The sequence below is a fragment of the Peromyscus eremicus genome, chromosome 8b (assembly GCF_949786415.1).
Source record: "Peromyscus eremicus chromosome 8b, PerEre_H2_v1, whole genome shotgun sequence".
NCBI lineage: Eukaryota > Metazoa > Chordata > Mammalia > Rodentia > Cricetidae > Peromyscus > Peromyscus eremicus.
The window spans coordinates 42,111,743-42,134,665 of record NC_081424.1 but is presented as its reverse complement, the minus strand read 5'-3'; the positions used below and the strand labels follow the sequence as shown (position 1 = coordinate 42,134,665).

Here is a 22,923-nt window from a genome sequence, read left to right as displayed (position 1 = left end):
CACAACAAAGAATTGCCCAGATCCAAATGCCAACAGCACCCCCACTGGGAGGCATCTATCAACAGTTCTTTGTTCATACGCAGCTGTGGTAGAGAAGCAACAAGCTAAATGGCATTTTCCTGCAATAAAACCCAGCATGGCTAAAAGTTGGCGTTAGGGAGGAATAGCAGCCACAGGATTCTCCATTTCATTGCCAAAAAACCTTATAATATGTAAAATGAGATTTGTTCATTTGGGGGTGAAGCTGTCCACAGCAAACAGACAAACAACAACACACACAACAAAATACGATCATACCAAAAAGAAAAAAATAGTTGGTCTATATTACAGTTGCTTTCTAGAAATGCTAATAGCGGTTCAAGCTTGGAAACAAGTGTTGACGCGTAGCAACTAGAAAAGGTAAGATAGAAAGCAAAAATGAGGATGGTGGGGGGTTTCCTACCTTCACCCCCACCACCCTTTGGTCATTGCTTGCCTTTGCAGTGGCACCCGGAGCCCCTCTCTGGAACTCGGGCTTGAGTTGCTGAGGGATGAACGCACGTTCTCTCGGGAAGCTGTCCCCATTAATTTGACAACTGCTTATTTTTGCCGCCCTTGCCCTCTCCAGAGCCTATATCTTCTAAAGGTTCATTCCGCTTTGTTAAAGAAAACACATCACCAGTAAGTAGACAGCAAATCCTAACAGAAGATTAATCATTTTAAGGGGTGAGGGGACAATTTGTGTACTCTAAGGATGTGAGGGAACGAATAAGGATCTCGAAGTACAGCTTCTTTTACTAGTAATCATAAGTGAATAGTTCGGAATGCATAAACAAATTCTCCACACTGATGAAAATGACATAAATCCATATGTCCCGTATTAGATTAAGTCTGTTTCACCCACACTAAAGAAAGTTTATTACTCTAAATTATGCTGCAAGGACCATGCATGAACAACACAGGATGGACTTTTTGAACAAGAGACGAAGGAAAAGAAAGTATTTTACTGTTCACACGCAGACATATTACTATGTGGTAGACTCGCCTCTTCCTATTGTGACTACAGCTCAGTCTTGGCAGGTTTGCCTGTCGTGTGTTGGTGTGGGGTGTATCAGGACATGTGGTGTTAACCCACATTTCTTTCCCTCTCAAGTCCAAACTACCGTATTTTTTTTTTTTTAAAGCGCCAGCGCATCACCGAATTAATCGTGGGATACAAACTCTGACAGAGTTCCTAAGGGCTCACAACTCATTTTCCATATTTGGTGACTTTTGAAGAGCATATTAGATCCTTCTATTTCCTTAAGTCTATTTTCAATTAAATCTCAGAACTTTCTCGTGACACCAGAGACAGAGAAGTGCCTGCCTTCATTCCACTAATAAGGGTGGGAAAAAGAAACCAGAGTGGCAGCTTTTCTGGGTAACTCTGAGAACCCAGTCAGTTTGCCTTTTCCTTTTTAATTAATAGAATACCCAAGATGGGTCTCTGAATGTTGTAAGAAATAAGCATAAAGGTAAATTACAGCTAACACAAAAACACAAGACATTTCACACGTATAGGAAATCACCAGTCAAGACGTCCCAAGTGAATGCTGATTCGAGGACCATTTTTGTCATGTTGGTTGGTCATGACCATGAGGCTGCTGAATGAAGGGGAATTAGTGTTTTCTCATTACTGTAATATCAACAGGGTTTCGCTCCTCCATTAAAAGCCAAGATGGAAATGGCCAGTTGATATTTTTTATTTGGTCTTGTTCTTTCCTGCCTGGGACCTTCCATGAGATGGGCTAATTTTCTTTCTTCATCATATCTCAGGAGCCAGAAAAACCTCACTCATTTTCTCCATCAGCCTAATGGTATGCTTTAGTGAGAAACTGGAATTGTGTTACAACTGCACCAAAGTATAACTCCAATTTCTGCACATATTTATTTTCTTAGAGAATAGTGGCTTGGTGGTTGGGCTGCAGAAATGCTGGCAGTGGGCAGAGGCGTAATTGCAGGGAGACATGCCTTTGCCTTCTGTGGGGATGCCAGGATGGGCTGCTAGTGAGGCTATGCCCCCTTTACGTTTCCCTGCCTTTGAAAATTAACCATGAAATAGAGCTTTATTCTGAGAACTACTTGGCTCACGATATTCTAATTCTTTCCATGGCTTTAAAAAAAATTAATAGATCATTGTGATGAAGTAATGGGTGGTTCTAATTATTTAAATATTAGACTACTGGTAGTTAATTTTTACCTTTTCAAACTTCTAACTTACAAATTTTCCTCTCAATGTATCAGTCAGTACGAAGGAGAGGTATGTGTGGTTCATAAATAGGACAGACCATATCAGGAGACAGGTTTTCATTTGTGCAGAACTGGGGATTGAACTGGGGGCTTCAGCATGAAGCTTGTGTTGTAGTGGAAGAATATCATTGTGGAAAGTAGAAATTGTATAATTCAGACCACTATGGGGCGGCGGGGGTGGGGTGGGGTGGGGGAGATTGTTCTTTTAAACAACCAAATAGAGCCTTCCTACGGCATACGCTTTGAGTGACAACTGGTGCGCATGTATTGCACTTACAATGTACAGAGAACGTGCAATTAGAAGTTTTAAAATGCTCCAAGATGATAAGCATAGATTAAGAAACATTATCTGCCTCGGCATTTTTCTCATGACACTGGGATGTTAATAAGGTATCCTAAAGGAAAACTACTTTGCAAGTAATGAGAAAGGAGTTAATTTTCATGGCTGAATTGAGACACTAAAGCAAACCAAGGCTGGGAGCACAGCTCAGGGGTTCTAGAAAGTATGCAGGACACCCACAAGGCCCTGGTTCAATCCCAGCACTGCAAAATAACAACACAACAAACAAGCTCTCAGCCGAAGACAAACACCAGGGCACGCACAGACATTACTTCAAAAGCAAAATCTGTCTTCCGCCATTAGTGAAATGAACTCGTGTAGATTGTAGCCTTGTTTTATTAATGCGAACAGCTAAGCATAGTGAAGGGTACAATAATGCTGGATACCTCACGTAATGCTCCTCCTGGCTCTTTATAATAGGTCAACTGCAGCTAACCACTTTTACTTTGAAATGAAATCATCAAATTTCAAGTGGTTCTTCCAAATACCACAGAGTGGTGGGACCTACACTTATTCCACTGATTAAATGCTGACTTCTCAGTTGGGATAGAAAATTACAGGCTTCCACATCCTGAAGCAGAACAGTCAGAGTTCCAGATCAGAGAATAAGATAGACTTGATACAGATTCTGCCTTCTCTTTTTAAAAAATAATATCGTATGCTTTTAATCCAAGAGGCCCAAAACAATTGTTAAGGGAAATGAAATTCAAGGTAGTATTCACAAGTGAGCCCTTCTGGGGTTCTGTGCTGGAGCCTGATACCACAGAGAAAAGCAATTTGAGGGAGGAAGCTTCTTAATGTAAACAAGACTGATTACAGGCTCTTGTAGAAACTGGCCTGAACCGTATCTCACTGCTTTTCTGGCACGGGGAGTACAGCTTGTATGTATGGATGTGATCCACAGAATCAGCACAGACGGTAAGGTTTCCTTTACATAAACCAGCAATTTTCTGTCTTCCTTTAAGCCTTAGGGTATTTTTGTTAAATCTATGTGCTTGATTTTTTTTTTAATAGCAGCAACCTAACTTTTTTAAAATTTTTAACGTAGCACTCAAAACTACCGAGTATTTTTTTTTTAATTCCCCTTCAGAAATTGGAGCAAGCAGCACACACTTGTATGCTGCTTACGCTGCAACTCTGGATTGAGTTTTTAAAAAGGGTGTCATGATTGTCCATATAATCTTCTTTAGATAATGAATGGTTTCCTGACTTGGGAGATAACTAAGACAGGAGATTTATTTCTAAAGGTTCCAACAGTTTTGTGGGGTCACTTTATATCTGACCTTACTTCTGTTAGCCTTGTAGAGGGCTCATCCATTAGGAAAGCAGTATAAGAAAAGGTCGTGTGGATAGCTGGGCTACAGAAAGCATGCAACACAATGCAAGCAAGCATGCTTGGTAAGAGTGGGTAGAGGCTTCTTGCATTTAATGCACACTCACATTTGTTTCTGGCAACTGGGTTCACTGGCACAACATAAAACATACGGTATTACACAGAACCAACATATTGGTGAAACAAGAATGTTCTGGAATCAAGTCTTTAAGGAATCCACATTGGTTGAGTAGGTTCCCAAACCCCTTAGTAAGTTCTCAGCTACCAAATGCTTACTTCAAAAATATACTTATCTTCATTCTTCTTTTCTTCATTAACATAACGGAACTGTCCTCCTCATTTTAGCTCCCACGCTGTTGGGGTGACCACCAGCAATACCAATGTCTCCTGTTGGTCAACCCACACGTACTATACCATTTGGCTTTCTGGCAGTCACACCGGCGATTGTCTTCTGCTTGTCTTCTTTGATTGAAATTTCTGACGAAGAACAGCTGAGAGAGCCAGAGTGTCCCTTACGTTAGTGCACATCCTGGGCAGCCAGGCTTGCTGCGTCTGGCTCTCAGCGTGTTGGCCTCGTCTGGGCTGTCCGGGTGAGGAGAAGTCTCAACCAAAGCCGAGTCACGCGCCTCCTTCACCGCAATGAAATGGAAACACACACGTTCATATCTCAGTGCAATGTCGGGGTCTCAGGAAGCAGGGCTTCTGCCGGGGATGGTCAGTCCATATTTCTGAGCAGTCCCACACTTCCTTATGGACGATGAAACCTGAAGTAAGAAACAGAAACTGTGAGCACCTCTGGCATGTAAGTGTATTCTGCATTTGGTGACATGAGTAAGGTGTAGAAGGCAGTTCTGAGTATCACCAACCCAGTTACTGTTAAATTGCGCTATAACAGAATACTGTGACGTGTGCCATGTTGGAAAGTAGATATGATTCTTATGAAAATGATCTTGGTTTTACTACGGAGGCTCATAGAATAATGAAGACAAATCATCACCGTGCTCAAGGCTCACATTCTAACCCGCATTATGCAGAGGGAGACGTGTGTTAAATGGATTTGGTTATCCCTAGCCTGTAGGTATGGAACGCAAATACAATAATCACTATTTTATCATCTTCAGAATAGGCCTGGTGGCACACAGCTATAATCCCAGTGCCTGAGCAGCAGAGACAGGGGAATGGGGAGTTCAAAGTCATCTTTGGCTATAAGAAAAACAAAATAAGATAAAACAAACACCCGCAACCCCAACAAGGTCATTATCAACATCATCTTACCAGCTCCTACCTACCAGTGCCTTCGAACTAACTTTCATCACTTGGATTTTTTTTTAACTATTTTTTATGTATGAGTGTTTTGTCTGCATGTATGTCTGTGCACCATGTGCATGCCTGGTTCCTACAGAGGCCAGAAGACAGCATTGGATCCCCTGAAATTAGAGATACAGACAGTTCTGAACTGCCATGTGGGTGCTGGATATTGAACCTGGGTCTTATGGAAGAGAAATCTGTGCTCTTAAAATACTGAGTTATCTCTCCAGCCTCTTCACCTGGATTTCTAAACACCCAAGGGTGCTGTGGAATATTTCTCTTGTACACTGTAATGATTTGTTCCTTGAATTGGTTTAATAAAACACTGATTGGCCAGTAGCCAGGCAGGAAGTGTAGGCGGGGCGACCAAACTAAGAATGCTAGGAAGCTGAAGGGCAGAGTCAGGAATCGCCAGCCAGACACAGAGGAAGCAAAATGAGAATGCCGTATTGAGAAAAGGTACCAAGACATGTGGCTAAACATAGATATGAATTATGGGTTAATTTAAATGTAAGAGCTAGTTAGTAGTAAGCCTGAGCTATGGGCTGAGCATTTGTAAGTAACATTAAGCCTCCGAGTCAGTTATTTGGGAAGCAGCTGCTGCGTATTTGGAAACAGGCAGGCTGGAAAGAAACATTCCACCTACACAATGGAATTGCCACCATGACCACACACCTCATAAAAAGCATATCCACAACTGCATAGAGGTCCTTCCACCCTAACCTGCCTTTGTACTTTCTTATTTCATGGACTACTAAAATATGCTTGCCTCCAATCATTTTTCTTCATCAGCTTGTGTCAGCATCACTTTAGCAGACTATTTATTAACTAGCATATGCGCTCCTGAACATTCTTGCAGTCAGGGGGCCTGTGCTACAGAACATGCTGTCCTTAATTACTGCAACACTCTCCCTTTATTTCACATCTATGTTTTTATTAGCAAGATCAATGTCAAAAGCCACTGTCTTCATAAGGAAGACATATCTGACCCAAATCTTCCATCTCCTTCTGTGATTTCACATTTATGTAGCTTGCTTACCATTTGCCATAATTTCTATAAATGATTGTTCATCTATCTCACAAACGAGTTGAGCTCATTGGGGTCCCTGTCTATCAAACTTATGTTCCACACCATCAGGAGCAATAAGAAGTACCAATCCACTATGCCAGCTCGTTGTCAAAGGAACTGTATTGTTTGTTCCTCATTCAATACAAAACAAAACTTCCTGAAGTTGTGATTGAATCCTTTTAGAATGAGGCCCAATCTCCATCACTATTTCCCATCCCTAGATGTGTGTGTGTGTGTGTGTGTGTGTGTGTGTGTGTGTGTGTATGTGTGTGTATGTGTGTGTGTGTATTTTTCCACCTTTATCTTCCCTCCCATCTCCACTTGCCCAATCTTATTCTCTAAGGTGAAGAAGTCTATTTTCTTTTGGAGCTGAGGATCGATCCCAGGGCCTTGCGCTTGCTAGGCAAGTGCTCTACCGCTGAGCTAAATCTCCAACCCTAAGCCTATTTTCTTTACCTCTCTGGGCTGCATCATTTGTTCTCCTCTGTGTTTGTATAACCTTTCATTTATGTTGGCCCGTCACCATCACATGGTGGGGTCTTTGTGCAGAAGGTCCCTGCTCCTGGGCTACAGGAAGTTGAGGAAAGAACCGTTCTCATTCAAGCTTTTACACTCACAGCATGCACTACCTGGCGAGGGGTGTCTCTTAGCAAGTTTGGTGTTAAACTGAAAACTTAATGAAATGTAGTGTGGCAAGGAGCCCAGTGGGAGAGTGCTTGCCTAGGATAAACAAGGAAGGCTCTAGGTTCAATCTCTGGCACCTCAAAAAGGAAAGGAAAAAAAAAAACTATATAAGCAAAGGGAAAACAAGATTGCTCATATGCTGACCCTCTATTACTCTCGTGTCTCTGCAAAGTCAAAATAAGATACAGGCGCTTTCCCAAACTGGTGGACAAGCCAAAGCCAAAGCAGAAATGTGTGAACTTGAAGCTTAAATCTTAACTCCACCACCGACCATAACCTTGAGTTGATGGGTGCTCGCCCTCCCCCAGGAGCTACAGTGGAGAAACAGTGGGCTTTGCTGGACCTGTCACCCGGGCCACTGGTGACCCAGCCATGTACAATACCTTCCTTTTTCCATCCCCACATACTAGGCGTCTGTGCTCCCTTTCAAGTCTGCTCCACCTGAGTCTGGGATGGGGTCTTTTCTCCTCCCCCCAGCAGTGGAATTGGAACTCTCTTCTGTCATTTAGACCACACCAAACAAGTATCATCTCCTCAAGACCCACACACTTTCCCTGGCTTCCCCATCTACGGTCCCCTCTTCTCTCTCATAGCCTCCTGTTACATTTTCTCCATAGCACTTGAGATGACTGCCTATTCCTTTACTGGTTAAGATTTGTCCTCCTCATCAGATCATGACATCGGAGGTCCAGGACCTGATTTGTGCTAAGTTCCCAGGGTCCAGAACCATCAAAATCATTCTATGTACTTAATCAGTACTTGCTGGAAGCATAAAGGGACATTTAAGAAATGATTTGATAACTCTGCAAATTATATAACTGAACAGTTCACTCTTAAGACACTCATATTTAATTTTAAGTACATATACTACTGTATGATAATTCAGCCAAAAGAACCTTCCAGAATGCCATCTAGGAAGGGCCCAATGACAACCTGAAAAACACAGTAGTTCTTTTTTATAGTTAATTTTTAAAAATTATATTTTATTATTTTATTCGTGTGGGGGGGCACACATTCATATAGAGGTCAGAGAGCTACTATGGAGTCCGGACTACCAGATTCACCGAGACACAGAGAAGCTAAGGCATTTGTCCAAGGCAAAGAAGGGGTAAGGAGAGGTGTTGGCTCTAGAGTCTATAATTTTACCTACATTATAGACCAAAACATGTCCTCAGCTGAGCTTTCATTCAAAGGGGGGTAGAGGGTTTCTGTCATCTTCTTGGACTATCCAGGCAGGAGAGGAGAAATTTTAAACAGAGACACTTGTGCTATCAGACTACTGGAACAATAAACCACAAAGAATTATAATTCCTAGGAATCCCATGCTGGGTAAGGGCAAGGCCGAAACTCTCGCTCCATTTGGAGAAGAAAGTATCTTATTAGACCACGTTGGAGGACAGATCAGAGCCAAGACAATGATGGGTAGACTCAGACCTTGGCCAGTGTTGATCAGTTTTGACCAGAGAGAAGTCCTGATCTCCATGTCCAGCTGGATGAGAATGGGTCTTCTCAAGCGTCTCCCAGGGATTAGAGCAGCTACTCCAGCTGCTTCTCCTCCCTCGGAGCAGCACACCTGTGCCAGCTGCATACAGGGACCAGAGCCTCAAGACTGCTCAGGGAACAAGACATACACCTCATCCCTTCATGGTCCTCACCCAGAAAACCATCCTCCTCTCTCTCTCAGGTTCAGCTTCTCTGGGCACTTCAGAGGAACTCATTTGTTAGTGACAGTTTAGCCCATTCCCACGTTTGCGTGGCTTTTGTGCACTAAATACTACACCAAGTCCCTTATCTTCAGATGTCCTTTGGTTCTGGATTCAAGGGACAAGTGTGGGTCAAAGAGACATGGGTCATCTTATCTTCCCATCGCTGAGATGAAGAAGCTACCTGAAACACTGGGTTGGGCGACAAAGTGAGTCATCAGTGCTGTGGGAAGACAGGATCCTTCTAAAGCCCAGCACTTTCTGGAGAGAACTCTGATTTTTAATTTCTCCAAACCAGCGAGAAATCGCTTATGATTTTTCTCCCTGTCCTGTACACACCACTTGCCCAAGGATCTGGGCAGAAAGTGAGTTCCACTGGGTTGCACCGCAGTAAGATACTAGCCCATCCAACTGGCTCAGAGAAGAGGCGGGCGGGCTAGCACGGTGGTGGCAGTCTCTCTTCATACACAACCCCCAAGATCTGATAAAGCAAACACAAACCTGTGTTTTGCTACAGTATTCAGTCAAAGATGTTTACACCTTGCAAAATTAGGCTTCCTCTATTCAAATCTGGCCGTAGAATTGAATGGTCAGAGGTACTGCAAATGCAAGTCTTCCTAAGTGTATTTAGCTTTATCTCCAGAGAACTTTACCTAGCTGATAGAATGGCATTTTTGGATTTACATTTCAAGTTGGTGAAGCAATAAACAGATTCCCTCTCCCCTAAGGACACAAGCTTTTCATTCACCCTCTTTTTAGGATGTGTTTGATTATGGACATTTTCTTCTTAAAAAAAAAAAAACAGCTCTAATGCATACTGTTGACAGGGAATGAAGTGGGTCTATTTCCTAAAGTCATGGAATTCAAAGAAGAATATTTCCCAAAGACAGTTCTTCCAGAATTTCATCCTTAAAAACTACTTATCCTTTTATGAACTCTTTCAGGTAGTATAAGAATAAAGTTGCTCACAAATGTAACCTATTCTGTTTCTGTATGTTAACATTTGATACATATTAAGATTTTAGATAACTGATCTCCCCCCTTGTTACTTATTTCTGTTTTCTGTGTTGCTGGTTAAACCCAGGGTCCTGTGCATGAAAGATGAACACACTGCCATTAAGCTGAGACGCTGTCTTTAGGTGGTAATCTTAGATGAAAAGTATTTTAGAAGTCGAGAAAAGAAAAACCATACTCCATAACTACAATAAACTATTAAGAGCTTTTGCTCTCACTTCCAGTATTTTTTTCTATGCACCTGACTTTTAAATACACAACTGTACTGCAGGCATTCAGGCAATGTCTCTTTTGTCTACTGGTTATGATAAAAAAAAAATCTCTTGAGATCTGTTTTGACTGTGAAAGCTTCAGTTCAATGATCCAATGAGTGCATGATCATATGCCTCACTTAATAAGCAGACATTTTATAAGCTAATAAAATTATTCACATGTGAAGATACTCTGCACTCTAAAATGTTATTTGTGCTAAGTTAAATTTATTTTGTAAAAAGTCACATTCTCTCTTGACTATAAATCTAATATATGTTAACACAATCAAATCATTAGAAAACAAATACTAGCCAGGTGATGATGGTGCACGCCTTTAATCCCAGCATTTGGAAGGCAGAGGCAGGAGGATCTCTGTGAGTTTGAGGCCAGTCTGGTTTACAAAATGAGTTCTAGATCAGCCATGGCTGTTACACAGAGAAACTCTGTTTCAAAAAATACTATCCAGGAGATTCCAATTACCCAAGTCTTATGCCTGTAGTCCTTTAAAATTTAGTTTCAAGTAAAATCCGGCTTTTTACATAATCTGTCATCATAATTTAGATACTATTTTCCTATTATAGAAATTCTGTTTGTCTTGAAAAGAGAAGAGGATTCTGTTTGTCATGTGGTATCTTTGAGGACGTAATGACTCTACATAATTAATTTGCAGACCACTATTCCAATATGTTCAACTTTTGGGTTTTAAGCAGTGGGCTGAGTGGGTAACACAGGGGGAAAATAGAGAACGTAACCAGAGAAGCAGTGACTACACTAAGGAATGCCGCTTATGGCTGGGTCCCTTATCAGGCCCCATGATGAGTTCGTGTGGGGAGTACTTGTCCCCACCCTTGTTGCCAGGCCCTAGCTTGTGTTTCAATTCCAAAAAGCTCTCTGGAAAATCCTGGGAGTAACCAGGATTATTATATGAGAGAACAGATCAACACAATCCATCAACACACACACACACACACACACACACACACACACACACCCCAGAAGATATTCTGGGATGACAATCCAAGAAGTGTCTTCCTGCTGTGCTAAAAGTATTCATGATATAAATACCAGCACATAATTCAAAATAAAGCGCGAGGTTGGAATCCTCATTTACTGAAACAGGGTCTCAGGAGTTGGATCCCTTCAGTGTTTCTTTTAAATACCTGTTGTTGCCTTGGTGAAACATTCCCCGTCACAGAAACTCAAAAGGTTCGGAAGGCTCTGTGGCAAAGAGTCTGTCTCCTGGGTCTGCCCCAGCTACCAGCACTCCTCCTCAGAGATAAGCAGTAGCATCAGCCTTTGGGGTGTCTTTAAAAAGATCCTGAGAGAGATGGCTGGACTGCTGTGTTGTGTGTGTGTGTGTGTGTGTGTGTGTGTGTGTGTGTGTGTGTGTGTGTAACAGGTGCCAAGAAGGGAACAGAGCTGTCTTCAGTATGAGCTACCTTGATTCTGCACAGGTCTCAGAGGTTTAGGGTCTGATAGGAAGGCTTGCTTGATGTGGGAGATCAAGTCTGGCACTGACTAGAAGAAAGAATTGCTGCCATGTGTCTAGGCTGCATTCAAAAGGATGGGTAATGATTCACAGTGTTTATGCCCCATCATGGGGGCACATGCTGAGAACATTCAATCTTTGACAGGAGCACTTCGCTAAGCGAAATGCATGGCCAGAGTTTTGCATTATTTTGACTAGAAACAGTAGTGTTTATTAAAACTTTTTCTTCTTAAAAGAAATACTGACACCAGCATGAAAAAATCATAGCATGATTTTTATATCTCCAAAGCCAAAACTATTTCCCTGCTGGAATGCAACTCTAATGATGTTATATAAATTAATGAAAAAATAGCAGTAGACATTTGTTTTACTGCCAACTCTTAAAGACTACTTGAACAAGGCTTGTTTATTTTGGTAGTATGAATATTTAATTTTCCTTATCTGAATGACAGTTTAAAGAGTGTTAATCAATACATTAAAAAAATCTTTTTTTTGGGGGGGTTGGTTTTTTTGAGACAGGGTTTCTCTATTTATCTCCACAACATGAGCTGTTACCACCTCAAAACTTGCCTAACCTGCATCTATTAGCATTTACTTAAACAATAAAAATATCAACAAATTATTTAATAAAACACAAGTCTAGCCCAGATTTCTTCAGAGAGTAAATAGCCAATAGACATTTGGAGGTTAAAAAAAAAAATCCTGGAAGAGGTAGGTTGAGTCAGGAGTCACCAGCCAGACATAGAGGAAACGAGATGTGAAGGCAGAACTGAGAAAAGGTACCAAGCCACGTGGCTAAACATAAATAAGAATTACGGGTTAATTTAGATATAAGAGCTAGTCAGTAATAAGCCTGAGCTAATGGCCAAGCAGTTATAATATTTAAAAAAGAAGAAAAAATCCCATCAAAAGGAAAAATGAACTACCAGTCTTAATTCAAGAGTGTCACTAGCCAAGGCAGGGACATACTATGGAACGCACACCTGTCGATCTATCAGAAGGCAGCTTCACATCTAGAGGGCAATGCAAGGCACAGAGACAACTGAGCACTGATTTACAAAAGCCAAGTTCATGTGCGCTTTTGAACCATCCACAGAAAGAAGCGCCTAATGGATTAACGCTGTAAGGGTAAAAACAGTTGAAAACCATGGTTTTACATTCTTGGCTGTCTTCCATAAAGCATAGAAAAACAACAACAAAACAAAACAGTAACATAGAAAGATTTCAGCGCACAGATATTACACAAAAGATGGTGAAAAGCTAGCATCAGGTTGGGAGAACTACTGGGCACTAATCGCTCGGATTTTACTAACCCACATAAAAAACACAGGCAATCCAACAGAACACTTATGAAGGTTTGAATACAAAAGTCAAACAATAAAAAAGTGTCAATAAAGATGAGGGAAGCTGCCCAACCATATGGAAATCAGTCAGTGTACTACTATTTATACGGTAGAACAGGAACCTTGTAGTCTCTTGTCCACCCAACTGTTGAGGGTGACCGAGTGTCCAGCATCCTCACTAACTGCGAGTCAATAAACTAATGGCCCTTTGTGGAAGACGACAGAGAAGAATCTTTGAAAAGTTATACAATACATGAATCCAGTGGTCCAGGAAATACAGTCAGTAGGGCAACCACAGAAATACTGGCACATGTACACAGACATAAGCAGGACTTAGTGTTGACAATGAAAAGCCGAAGTGTCATAAACAGCCTGCAGTACCTGTTCAGTAGTGTGTGGCACATTATCTGTGGGACACCACAGTCATGGAGATGAGGGCTGTCCATATATATCACACAGAAAGAGAGACTTTCTATGTGCTGTATGTGAATGAGAGGGTGTGTAGACGTAGTTTGTACATACAAGTATATTATATATGGACATATTTGTAAATGTACAGGGAAAGAAATGCCTAGAAGTATATACCTCAACCTTTAATTAGCTCTTCCCTGTGAGAATAAAGACGAGGGTGAAAACTAAGGAGGGGATTCATCTTTATTGATAAACTTTTGCACTATTTAAATGCCTAATTAAAATGCATCATTTTGTATATAAAAGACTGAAAAGGAAATGGTCCTGACATCTCCCTATGGCTAATTTTACTGAATTTGCTTAGAGAACCCAACCGAAAGGAAGCCTTCTAGCATAAATACTACTCAGAGAATTAGAACTACAAAATTTAATTAAATTTAACTAACTCAAACTACAAAATTAGAATTACAAAATGCACGTTTTCTTGCTTATTTTCTGCTGTAATTTATTCTCACCTCATGCTATCAGATGGGGATAAAGTTACCAGCTCTTATGATTTAGAGGAAAGTTTCGTAGAAGGAAAACTGACTTGAATGACCAGGTAGGATGAGTGAAGACAGGGGGACAGTTCAGGGGCCAAGACTCAGCTACATAGACATACACCATTTCTCCAATTTCCTGACATCCCAGCCAGTTCTGTGTCATCAGAAATATCCTGTCTCCTTTTTATGATCAACTTTCCAGAAGAAGTAAAACTTGAGGTGTCACATTTTAACATGAACTTTTCCTGACCCCTGCTGTGGCAGGGAGGGTACAGGTCCAGCATGTTATAGATCCAAGAGTGGATTGCCATTGGGGAGCCCTCCAACAGAGATCAATGATACATTCAGGACATGTATTGGCAAATGCAAACAAGGAGGCCCACATGAAGAAGAACCATCCCAAGATGGAGGGAGTCTCTTTGCCACACCAGACCTTTCTACATGAGGAACGGCTGTGGTAATAGGGGCCCACCACACACTCCACATGAAGTACTTGCTATGAAATAATAAAGTTTTACCTGAATTTCCTTTGCCTTGTGACAAGTTTCCCTATATAAAACCTCACCTTGACCACTGGGAACCACTGAATGGCTAGGAGCATGGTACTTGGCTACTCTACTGAGGCTGTCTCTAGATGAGGGTAATGCATCAGTGTTTGTGTTCTGAAAGACAGAGAACCTTGTCTTCATGCATTAATTTGTCCTGGAATTTTTTATCAATCCAACTGTGTGTGTGTGTGTGTGTGTGTGTGTGTTGCTATATGAGTTTGTGCACATGTATGCACAAGTGTTTGCTGAGGTCAGAGGAGAAAGGATTTCTCACTGAATCTGGAGCTCGAGTCTGCATCTTCTGGTCCTACACCTCCGCACCACATAAGCTAGCAGATAGCAAGCCCCAAAGATCCTCCTGTGTCTGCCCCCAGAGCACCGCGGTTAGAGGCTGATGTGGTCACGCCAGGCTGTTTGCATGGGTGCTGAAGATCCAAACTCAGACCCTCACACTTGTGTGGAAAGTCCTCTTACCCACAGAGCCATCACCTCAGCTCCTCAATTTGGATTCTAAAAACTTAATTTCTGTGCAAAATTTTAGGAATACATCTGTTCTATAAAGCAAAGCTCGTATGTGTATGAGATGTAAATAAATACAACAGCTGTCACATCTGGAAATGAGACAACATGAGCACTCAGGACCCCCTTTTAGTTTCCATCCTTTGTAAAACCAAAGGGTAGTGGGAAGAAAAACCATCAAATCAGTTGTGAAAGTTTGGATCTTAGGTGCCCATGTGCTAAAGTCCTGGTTCTCAGCTTGCCTCCACTGGGAATGCTGTTAACTTTATGGGTGGAGCCTAGTACGAGACTTTGTAGTCACTGGGAGTGTGCCTGCCAGAGGGATGGGGCCCATGTCTCTTCCTCTTCCTTATTCTCACTCCTGGGACCACAGCAGGAATGAACTGAGTTCCCACGTGCTGCCACCGTAATGTATAGCTTTATCATGCACCCCAAAGCAATAGAAACAACCAAACATGCCCTGGAATCTCTGAATCTGTGAGTCAAAGGAAGGCTTCCTTCTTGACAGGTTGACTAACCCAGGGATTGTTGATTGTCACAGTCGTGACTTAAGGAGGCAATCCAAACTTGATTCCCATGATAAGATCTAGCTCCTGAAAAATTCAGTTTCTGCCCCAAGTCTTGTACAGTGAGCCAGAAGTAATGCGAATGTTCCCGCACTGCCTGCCACTAGTATCTGTGTGGGGCACAGAACTTGTGACATCAGTTTCAGAGCAGATGTTTTTTGGCCCAAAAAGGAAACTGAAAAGACAACCATCACATAGCCCTCCAGAATGATCTGCACCTCACTGAAAGAAAAAAATTAAGACCTCACTGTAGAATTTTCTTTTTTTTCAGTGAGATTAGTTTAGGTGCTCTTTAAAGACAACTGAGCCAATCAGGAAGGCCTAGACACTGATAATCTGATCCAGCCATATCTTTAAATCTGCCACCCGGACTCTAGCTTACCAAAAGAACAAAGAAAGACAAATGCGAGGGAAGCCGAAACCTTCATTAGATGATATTTCTGCCAAACCACATTAAAAAATTAAATTACTACGCAGTACACCCGCCATGAAATTTCCTGTGTTGAGTATTCTCAATCTGCAAGCCTGGATCTTGTCTACCTACCTTGTAAACTGTCGACTCTCTTCATGAACTTCCATTTCTGTGCTTTTGAATTCATTGAGTTCTTTTCTTATTGCGGCCTAAACAGGAGAAAACGAAGCAGAATTTAGGTCATATATCTTCCTAACGTATACAGCATCCACAAGGCAGATATATTCTTCTGCGACACAATATTTTGGGAAGAGGAAAGAATTACTAATTTATCTCAGATTCAGGTTTAATAAATGAAATATGTTACAGTCTGAGCACCCCTGATAGAAAAATCCGAAATTAGAAGATCTTCAAAACCTAAAATATTCTGAGTATTAATGTGAGCCACAAGTGGAAAATTCCATACCTGACCTCCTGCGATGGTTGCAACATGGAAGTATGATAAAAATGTGTAAAATGATCTTCAGGAGATGTGTGTGCAGTGTGTGGGAACGTGGATGAATTCTTTTAGAGCAGGCCTGGGGACTGAACCCAGGTCTCACGCATGCTAGGCAAGCACTCCTAGCTAGAATCCTGGCCCTATAAATGCATTTTGTGTGTGGACAGGGTCCTCATCCTTCAGCTATCTCATTTCATGACGCCCTTGCAAATATCCCAAATTCTAGAAGTACTCCTAACCCATAAACACCTTGGGTGGCAAGCAATTCAGAGGAGGGAGAGTCATGCAAAAGACAATCTGAAGGCAGCGTGGTCTCCCTCAGAGTGTCCTTCCTTGGTGGGGATGGCGGCAGTAGGGTGTAGAATGTGTGTCATACAGAATGTCTCCCCACTCTCTGATGACTACAGCAAACGCAAGGCATGGGGTTTTTCAGAGCATCCATATCCTGTTCCTAGGAAAGTCTTACATTGAAGCCCGCCCGCCTGCCCGCCCGCCCGCCCGCCACAGCGACAGAGCTTTGACTCGCTGCCATAGCAATATACCAAGCAGGCAGTTGCTATTTATTTTTTTATGTTGAAAGTTTAGACAAACGGCTGAAAATTCAGCACAGCATTTAAAGCCACTCAGAGAAACATCAAATAGGAGGCCTTATTTAAGGAACACAGAAACCATGCCATGTACAACAAAATGTTCATGCATGCAGACTGGAAAGCTGAAACACCCCTCCAAATGCTAACTTTGGCTGTCTGTTAACAGACAGTGGCAGGATTATGCATGGGTTTAGTTTCAATTTTTGCCTTATTTTTATTTCCTACTTTTTTTTTCTATAAAGGGTATTTCACTCATATAAAAAGCACTAAAAAAATCTTTAAGCTCTATGTAGATTGCACTATTCAGAACAAACACAGAACTGTCTACTTTTACGCAAAGAATGCTTTCCTTCATATAAAAGGAAAAGTAGGAATAAAACACCCTTATGACATCTAAGGGACTGGCTCCAGATAAACACAGAATGTCAAAATAAACCCCAGGAAGTGCCTTCCCAGAAAGATAGGAGAATCTACTGTGCGGTTGGAAGTCAATGAACTTCAGGAAAACGGAAAAGATAGGAGAAATCCCCGAGACCTCTTCATGGCTCTCTCCCATCATTAACCATTACTCTGCAGGTCACAGGCTTCCCTTCCTAAGTATATTTTAATGCGATAATTAAACTCTATTGTCACAGACTGTCTCCTCTCCCCAGATATATTCTTTAGGTCTGGAAGTCTCTTTGGGGGAACCTATGAACAATAGTCATAATTTTTATTGCTAACTTTTGGAAGTGCCAAAGCAGAGACCTGTTTGTGGGCCTGAGTCCCCCATGACACAGTAATGCAGCATGTTTCACAAGACATGACAACGTGGACACTTGGTTTTGGTCATAGTAACAACCGGCACTGGATCCAGGAGCTGGACAGTTGCTCGAATAAAGATCTAGAAAAAGTTCCTCCTTGGAAAGAAGTGTTTCAATGTGAACAGGGGCACAGAATTCCATCTCTGTGTTCGTGGAAACTTTCTTCTTCCCACCAAAGGTTTCAGCAGAGGCTGTGTGAAGCACTTTAGCTAGACTCAGAAGCCATGGGTGTTGGTCTTGGCCATGTTTCCCACGGCAGTCTGATGTTCATGGAGGAACTTCCCCCTCAAGCTACAGCTTTCCTACTGCTATGGTTGGATGATTGCTCTCTGGAGGTCCATGTAGCAAGACCCATTGTCCAGGGAGGTATTATTAGAGGTGCTGTGAACACTTTAGAGGTGAGACCTTATGAGGGACATGACTTTAGGTCACTCTGGGCATGCCCCTGAAGAGACTGTGGGACTATGGTCTACCTTCTGTTTGCTCTTTTGACTCAGGATATAAATGGCTTGACTCATCATGTGCTCCCCACTCCAACCATATGAAACCCATTCCTTAGACCTTCCTTCATTACTTAGACCCTTGTATCCAGAACCGTGAATCAAACTTTGTCTATAAGTTAACTGTTTGGGGTATTTTTTTTTTTTTACAGTAACAGAAAGCCAGATAATCTTCCCACTTAGAAAATAGGAATGAAAATTCATGATACAATTAAGAATATTAGTTCAAAGTGTATTTTAAAAAATGTGCTGAATACTGTAGCATTACCAATAAAATATCATGAAGTTTTAAAAGAGTACATTATTTGGGCTTGTGACTAACAACTCTTTCATTTTTATCACAGAAAATTCACTGGAAAGCAAGAGGGCAGTGCTGAAGGAGGGCTGACTATAAATAAGATGAAGGATTTACTGGTAATAGAGGGCTGGCTACCAGTGGAAGAGTCTGGCGAAATCCAGGAAAAACATTCAGAGAGAAACACTTGGGACATGGAGTTTATAAATCACTACAACTACAAACTGTGCCCCACTCCACACAATATTTATATTAATAAGACTTATAACCCTCTAGTGCCCACATCTCCTCACGTACACGGCTTTCCTCGCCAGTGAGACACTCATGGGCACATACAATTTTCTCCTCTGCAATGCCATGTTGTCCCTGCCTTCTGATGATGGGGTGTCGGTTGCTTCAGTTTTGACTCTGGGGAAACCATGTCACCACTTTGAACAAGGAAACACAGTAAGGTGTCATGTTACTACGCCAGTCTAAAGTGAGCTTGTTCCCGGCCCAGGAACATTTGCTACCTGGAAGCCGGCTGCCACATGAAACACACCTGATTGCCCTGAGCAAGCTGCAGGATGAGAGGCCCCAACACAAAGAAAGACTTTAGAGGACGAGATGCCATGTAGACAGAGGTCACAGAACAGGAGAGCATACACACACTCATGAAGAAACTGCTTTGGAAGTGGGTTCTCGAGGCCCAGCATCTCACCAATGCCATGTGGGCCTGAAATAAATCCCTGGGTTGATACGTTTCAGAATTCCTACCTCACAAACTTGTAAATGCTATATATACATCACTGATTTAAGCCAGTAGCTTTGGGCTAGTTTGCTACAAGGCAATTGATAACCTAAACAGTATTCTAAGTTGACACAGAGGCCAGAAGGGTCTTGCGATCTACTGGATATCAAACGTGCCTTAAGTAATTATGATGGAGCCACCCATAAGCCTACAAGTCTTATATACAGACATTCAATAAAATGGGCTTTAAGGCCCCGCTAATCCAGATGACCTCATTTCCATGTGTGTGCTGGTTTGCATTTAGAAGTGACAAGTCAGTTGTATGTAATGATATGGTGAGACATGTGACACTATGGGGAAGACATACTTGTCTGATTATGGGGACAGTACTCACTTTCAAAATCTACTCAATAAGGACCTACTTTTAGTCTAACAGTTACTACTTTAGGTAAAAAGGAAGAGTTCTTAGGGGTTCAAAGGAGGAAAAAGGAAACCTTTTACATTGATCAGGTACACCGGTTATAAACATAGCTTTTGTTCTTACTTTTTTTCTTTCTTTCAGATGAGACTAGATTTTAGGCCTAATAACTCTCTATCTACATGTAACTGGGGCTGGTTTTGTTGAAAGACAAGACAGATGGGCTGAGGCAGTGGGACTGGAGCCAGTGGTGCTGGGTTGGACCACCTCCGGGAAACCATTCAGTTGCATTTAATTTCTAAGAAAACTGAGGTAACGACAACCCCCAAAGCCAGGGGTTTGCACTGAGACCACATGGGTAGTGGTGTTTGGTATCATGGAAATTAAACACAAGACACGAAAATGACTAAAACTAAGTTTAAGTTTGCCTAATGGCGAGTAACCACATCCATTCCCCATGTGATCAGCCGTGGTCAGTTCAGGGGTGCTTCTTGGCAAGAAACAACAGGCAATTTGCTGATAAAAAATATACAGCTCTTGCAGCCATCTCACACGTGACAGCATGGGTTGTGAGTGGAGAATGAGCTCGCGCTTCCATTCACTATCTTTTGTTGATTTTGTTGCTAAAATGCTGGTATCATGGAGTGGATTGCTGGCTGACTCATTAAGCTCGACGTTATGGGGAGTGAAGTGTGCATCCCGTGAGCCAACTCATGACATTCTACAGAGAATTCAAATCGCAGTCCTCCCAAGGAGCTGGCTAGCCAGTGTGTTCCTTCCTGGCAAGGCAGTTTTCATCTTCATGCCCCTTGGAGAATATTGTTAAGAGTTGTAATAAACAAGGCAGAATCCACGTATCACCAGGAAACAGTCTGTGTTCTGGTTCACTAGAAATTTTTTTAATTTTTTTTCCCTCAAAACATATACTTCTACCTCCTCTCAGTACATCTTTGAGCACCCTGCCAGGACCTCCCAGGAATGGGCAGTTCCCCCACCCAGCACACCATGCCTTCCCTAGGCCCCTCCCTAGCCCTTGGTGACAAGGCCCTTCACAACTTGCACAATGGCGTCCTTGTCAATACTAGACATCTTCAGCAGCTCACTAGAAATTTTTAGGCTGAAATCCTCATCGGTAGTTTAAATTTTAGTCCAACTGTGTAACCATGGAGTGAAATTATTTTGGGGTTCTAAATAATACTTGAATTTAATATTCTTTAAAAAGTAACTTAAGCTTTCTGCAATTTTGACTTTCATTAGTTTTTTTTTTTTAAAGTGGGGTATAGAGATCAAAACTTGAAAAATAAAACTAATTTTTTTGTTTGTTTGATTTTTGAGACAGGGTCTCTGTGTAGCTTTTGGGGCATATCCTGACTCGCTCTGTGGACCAGGCTGGCCTCAAACTCACAGAGATCCGCCTGCCTCTGCCTCCCGAGTGCTGGGATTAAAGGCGTGTGCCACTACCATCTAGCTGAAAAATAAAACTAATGTAAAGCTACATTTATTTATTTTTGCATATGTGTGCATGTCTGTGTGTTTGTGTAGAGTGCTGCATGTATCACGCCATGAATGTGGAAGTCAGAGGAAAACCTCTGTCCATTATTTGTGTTCCAGAGACCAAACTCAGGTTGTCAGACTTAGTGGAAAACGGTCTTACCCACTGAGCAATCTTGCTGGCCTCATAACCTAACTCTTTTTTTTAAAATTTATTTTTATTTTGTTTTAATTTTCTGATTGTTGGTGTTTTGTCTGCATTTATGTCCCATGTGAGGGTGTTGGGTCACCTGGAACAGGAGTTATAGACAATTGTGAGCTGCCATGTGGATGCTGGGAACTAAACCCTGGTCCTCTGGAAGAACAGCCAGTACTCTTAACTCTGAGCCATCTCTCCAGCCTCCTCATAAACTAATTCTTAATACAACAGTTATATCATACTTAATGAATTTTATATCAATTAACTTACTGAATCAAATACATTATTTAGAATCTGACCAATAGGCGTTATGAAGTATTTTAAGGTAAACGTAATAAAAAAAAAAAAAACCAACAATTTTTTGCTATAATGACAATGAGCATGCTATTTTCATCCTTAAATAAAATGCTCTGAGTATGTGGGCCATATTTCTTTATATCTACTTCGTGTGTGTGTGTGTGTGTGTGTGTGTGTGTGTGTGTCTGTGGCATGTGCACACCCATGTGCACTCATTGTACACTCATGGAAACCCAATGTTGACATCAGAGGTCTTCCTTGATCACTCTCCACATTATTTTTTGAACCAACATATCTCAATGAATCCAGAACTCACTGTTTCAGTTAGACTGTCTGCTTGGCATCCCAGGATTCACCGAATTCTGCCCCTTGGTGCTGGGATTACAGGTACGTATGACACACTCAGCTTCCTCACATGGGGCTCTAGGATCCAAACTGTGGTTTTTATGCTTGCTGAGATACTTTCTCTACAGAGCCATCTACCTAGCCCCTGTATATGCATCTTAGAACAGTGGTACGAAATTACTGAATTTTTCTCAGTGTTATATAGAAAATAGTATTTTTTTCTTTTGGTTTTTTGAGACAGGATTTCTCTGTGTAGCTTTGTGCCTTTCCTGGAACTCACTCTGTAGAGCTACAGAAAATAGTATTTTTAGACATTTATAAAAATGCCATGCACTGATCTAAGCCCCATTTGTTGATTTTTCCTGTTTGTGAGTCTGGATATTCAGCTCTTGACAACAAACACACACCACTTGCATGCACAAATCACACTATACACAAACAGATCACTTGCATGTACAAAACATACTATACATAAACAGCATGTTCAATTTTTGGATTTTTTCTACATTCTACCTTTAAAAGTATACATTTTTTTTTCCGTCTAAAACAAATTCTTACTTTTGGAAAACATACTCTTCTCATAGGGAACACAGATACAATAAAAACACAGCCCTGAACATTTTGTCCTTTAGACCTTAATCACATCTTGGGATATATGTATGAGATTTCCATGAGGGAAAGCGAGTCACCCCTGTAAGTCAGGAGGGACTCTGGCTCTGCCCTGGGGCTCAGGTGCCATGTTCAAGGGAGATGTGAGACTCCTATGTCTTCAGAGTACTCCAGAACAGAAACCATGCTTGCAGAAGAAAACCTGACCAGGCCTAACTCCCCTACGTTGAACAAGCCCAAGACAAAAGCCTATCTTTGTCTCAGTTCAAAATGTTCTCCCAAAACAAAAACAAAACAAAACAAAACACCACACCAAAAAAAAAAAAAATCTCTGCCCATCATAGCT

At 41.6% G+C, this 22,923-nt stretch overlaps 1 protein-coding gene across 4 annotated transcripts in view; it reads right to left on the bottom strand.

The window, feature by feature from the left end:
• Positions 1-1,474: 1,474 nt before the first annotated feature.
• Positions 1,475-22,923, bottom strand: part of Phactr2 (phosphatase and actin regulator 2) — a 120,902-nt gene continuing 99,453 nt past the window's right edge. For 2 of the 4 annotated variants that reach the window (XM_059272724.1, XM_059272726.1), the window contains 2 exons: positions 15,934-16,010; positions 1,475-4,705 (listed from right to left, as the gene is read on the bottom strand). In XM_059272724.1, the coding sequence (XP_059128707.1) occupies positions 4,690-4,705; positions 15,934-16,010 (93 nt within the window). In that variant the 3' untranslated portion in view covers positions 1,475-4,689. Of the gene's footprint in view, positions 4,706-15,929; positions 16,011-22,923 lie in introns of those variants that run through there. The other 2 variants (XM_059272725.1, XM_059272727.1) reach the window with 1 other exon arrangement.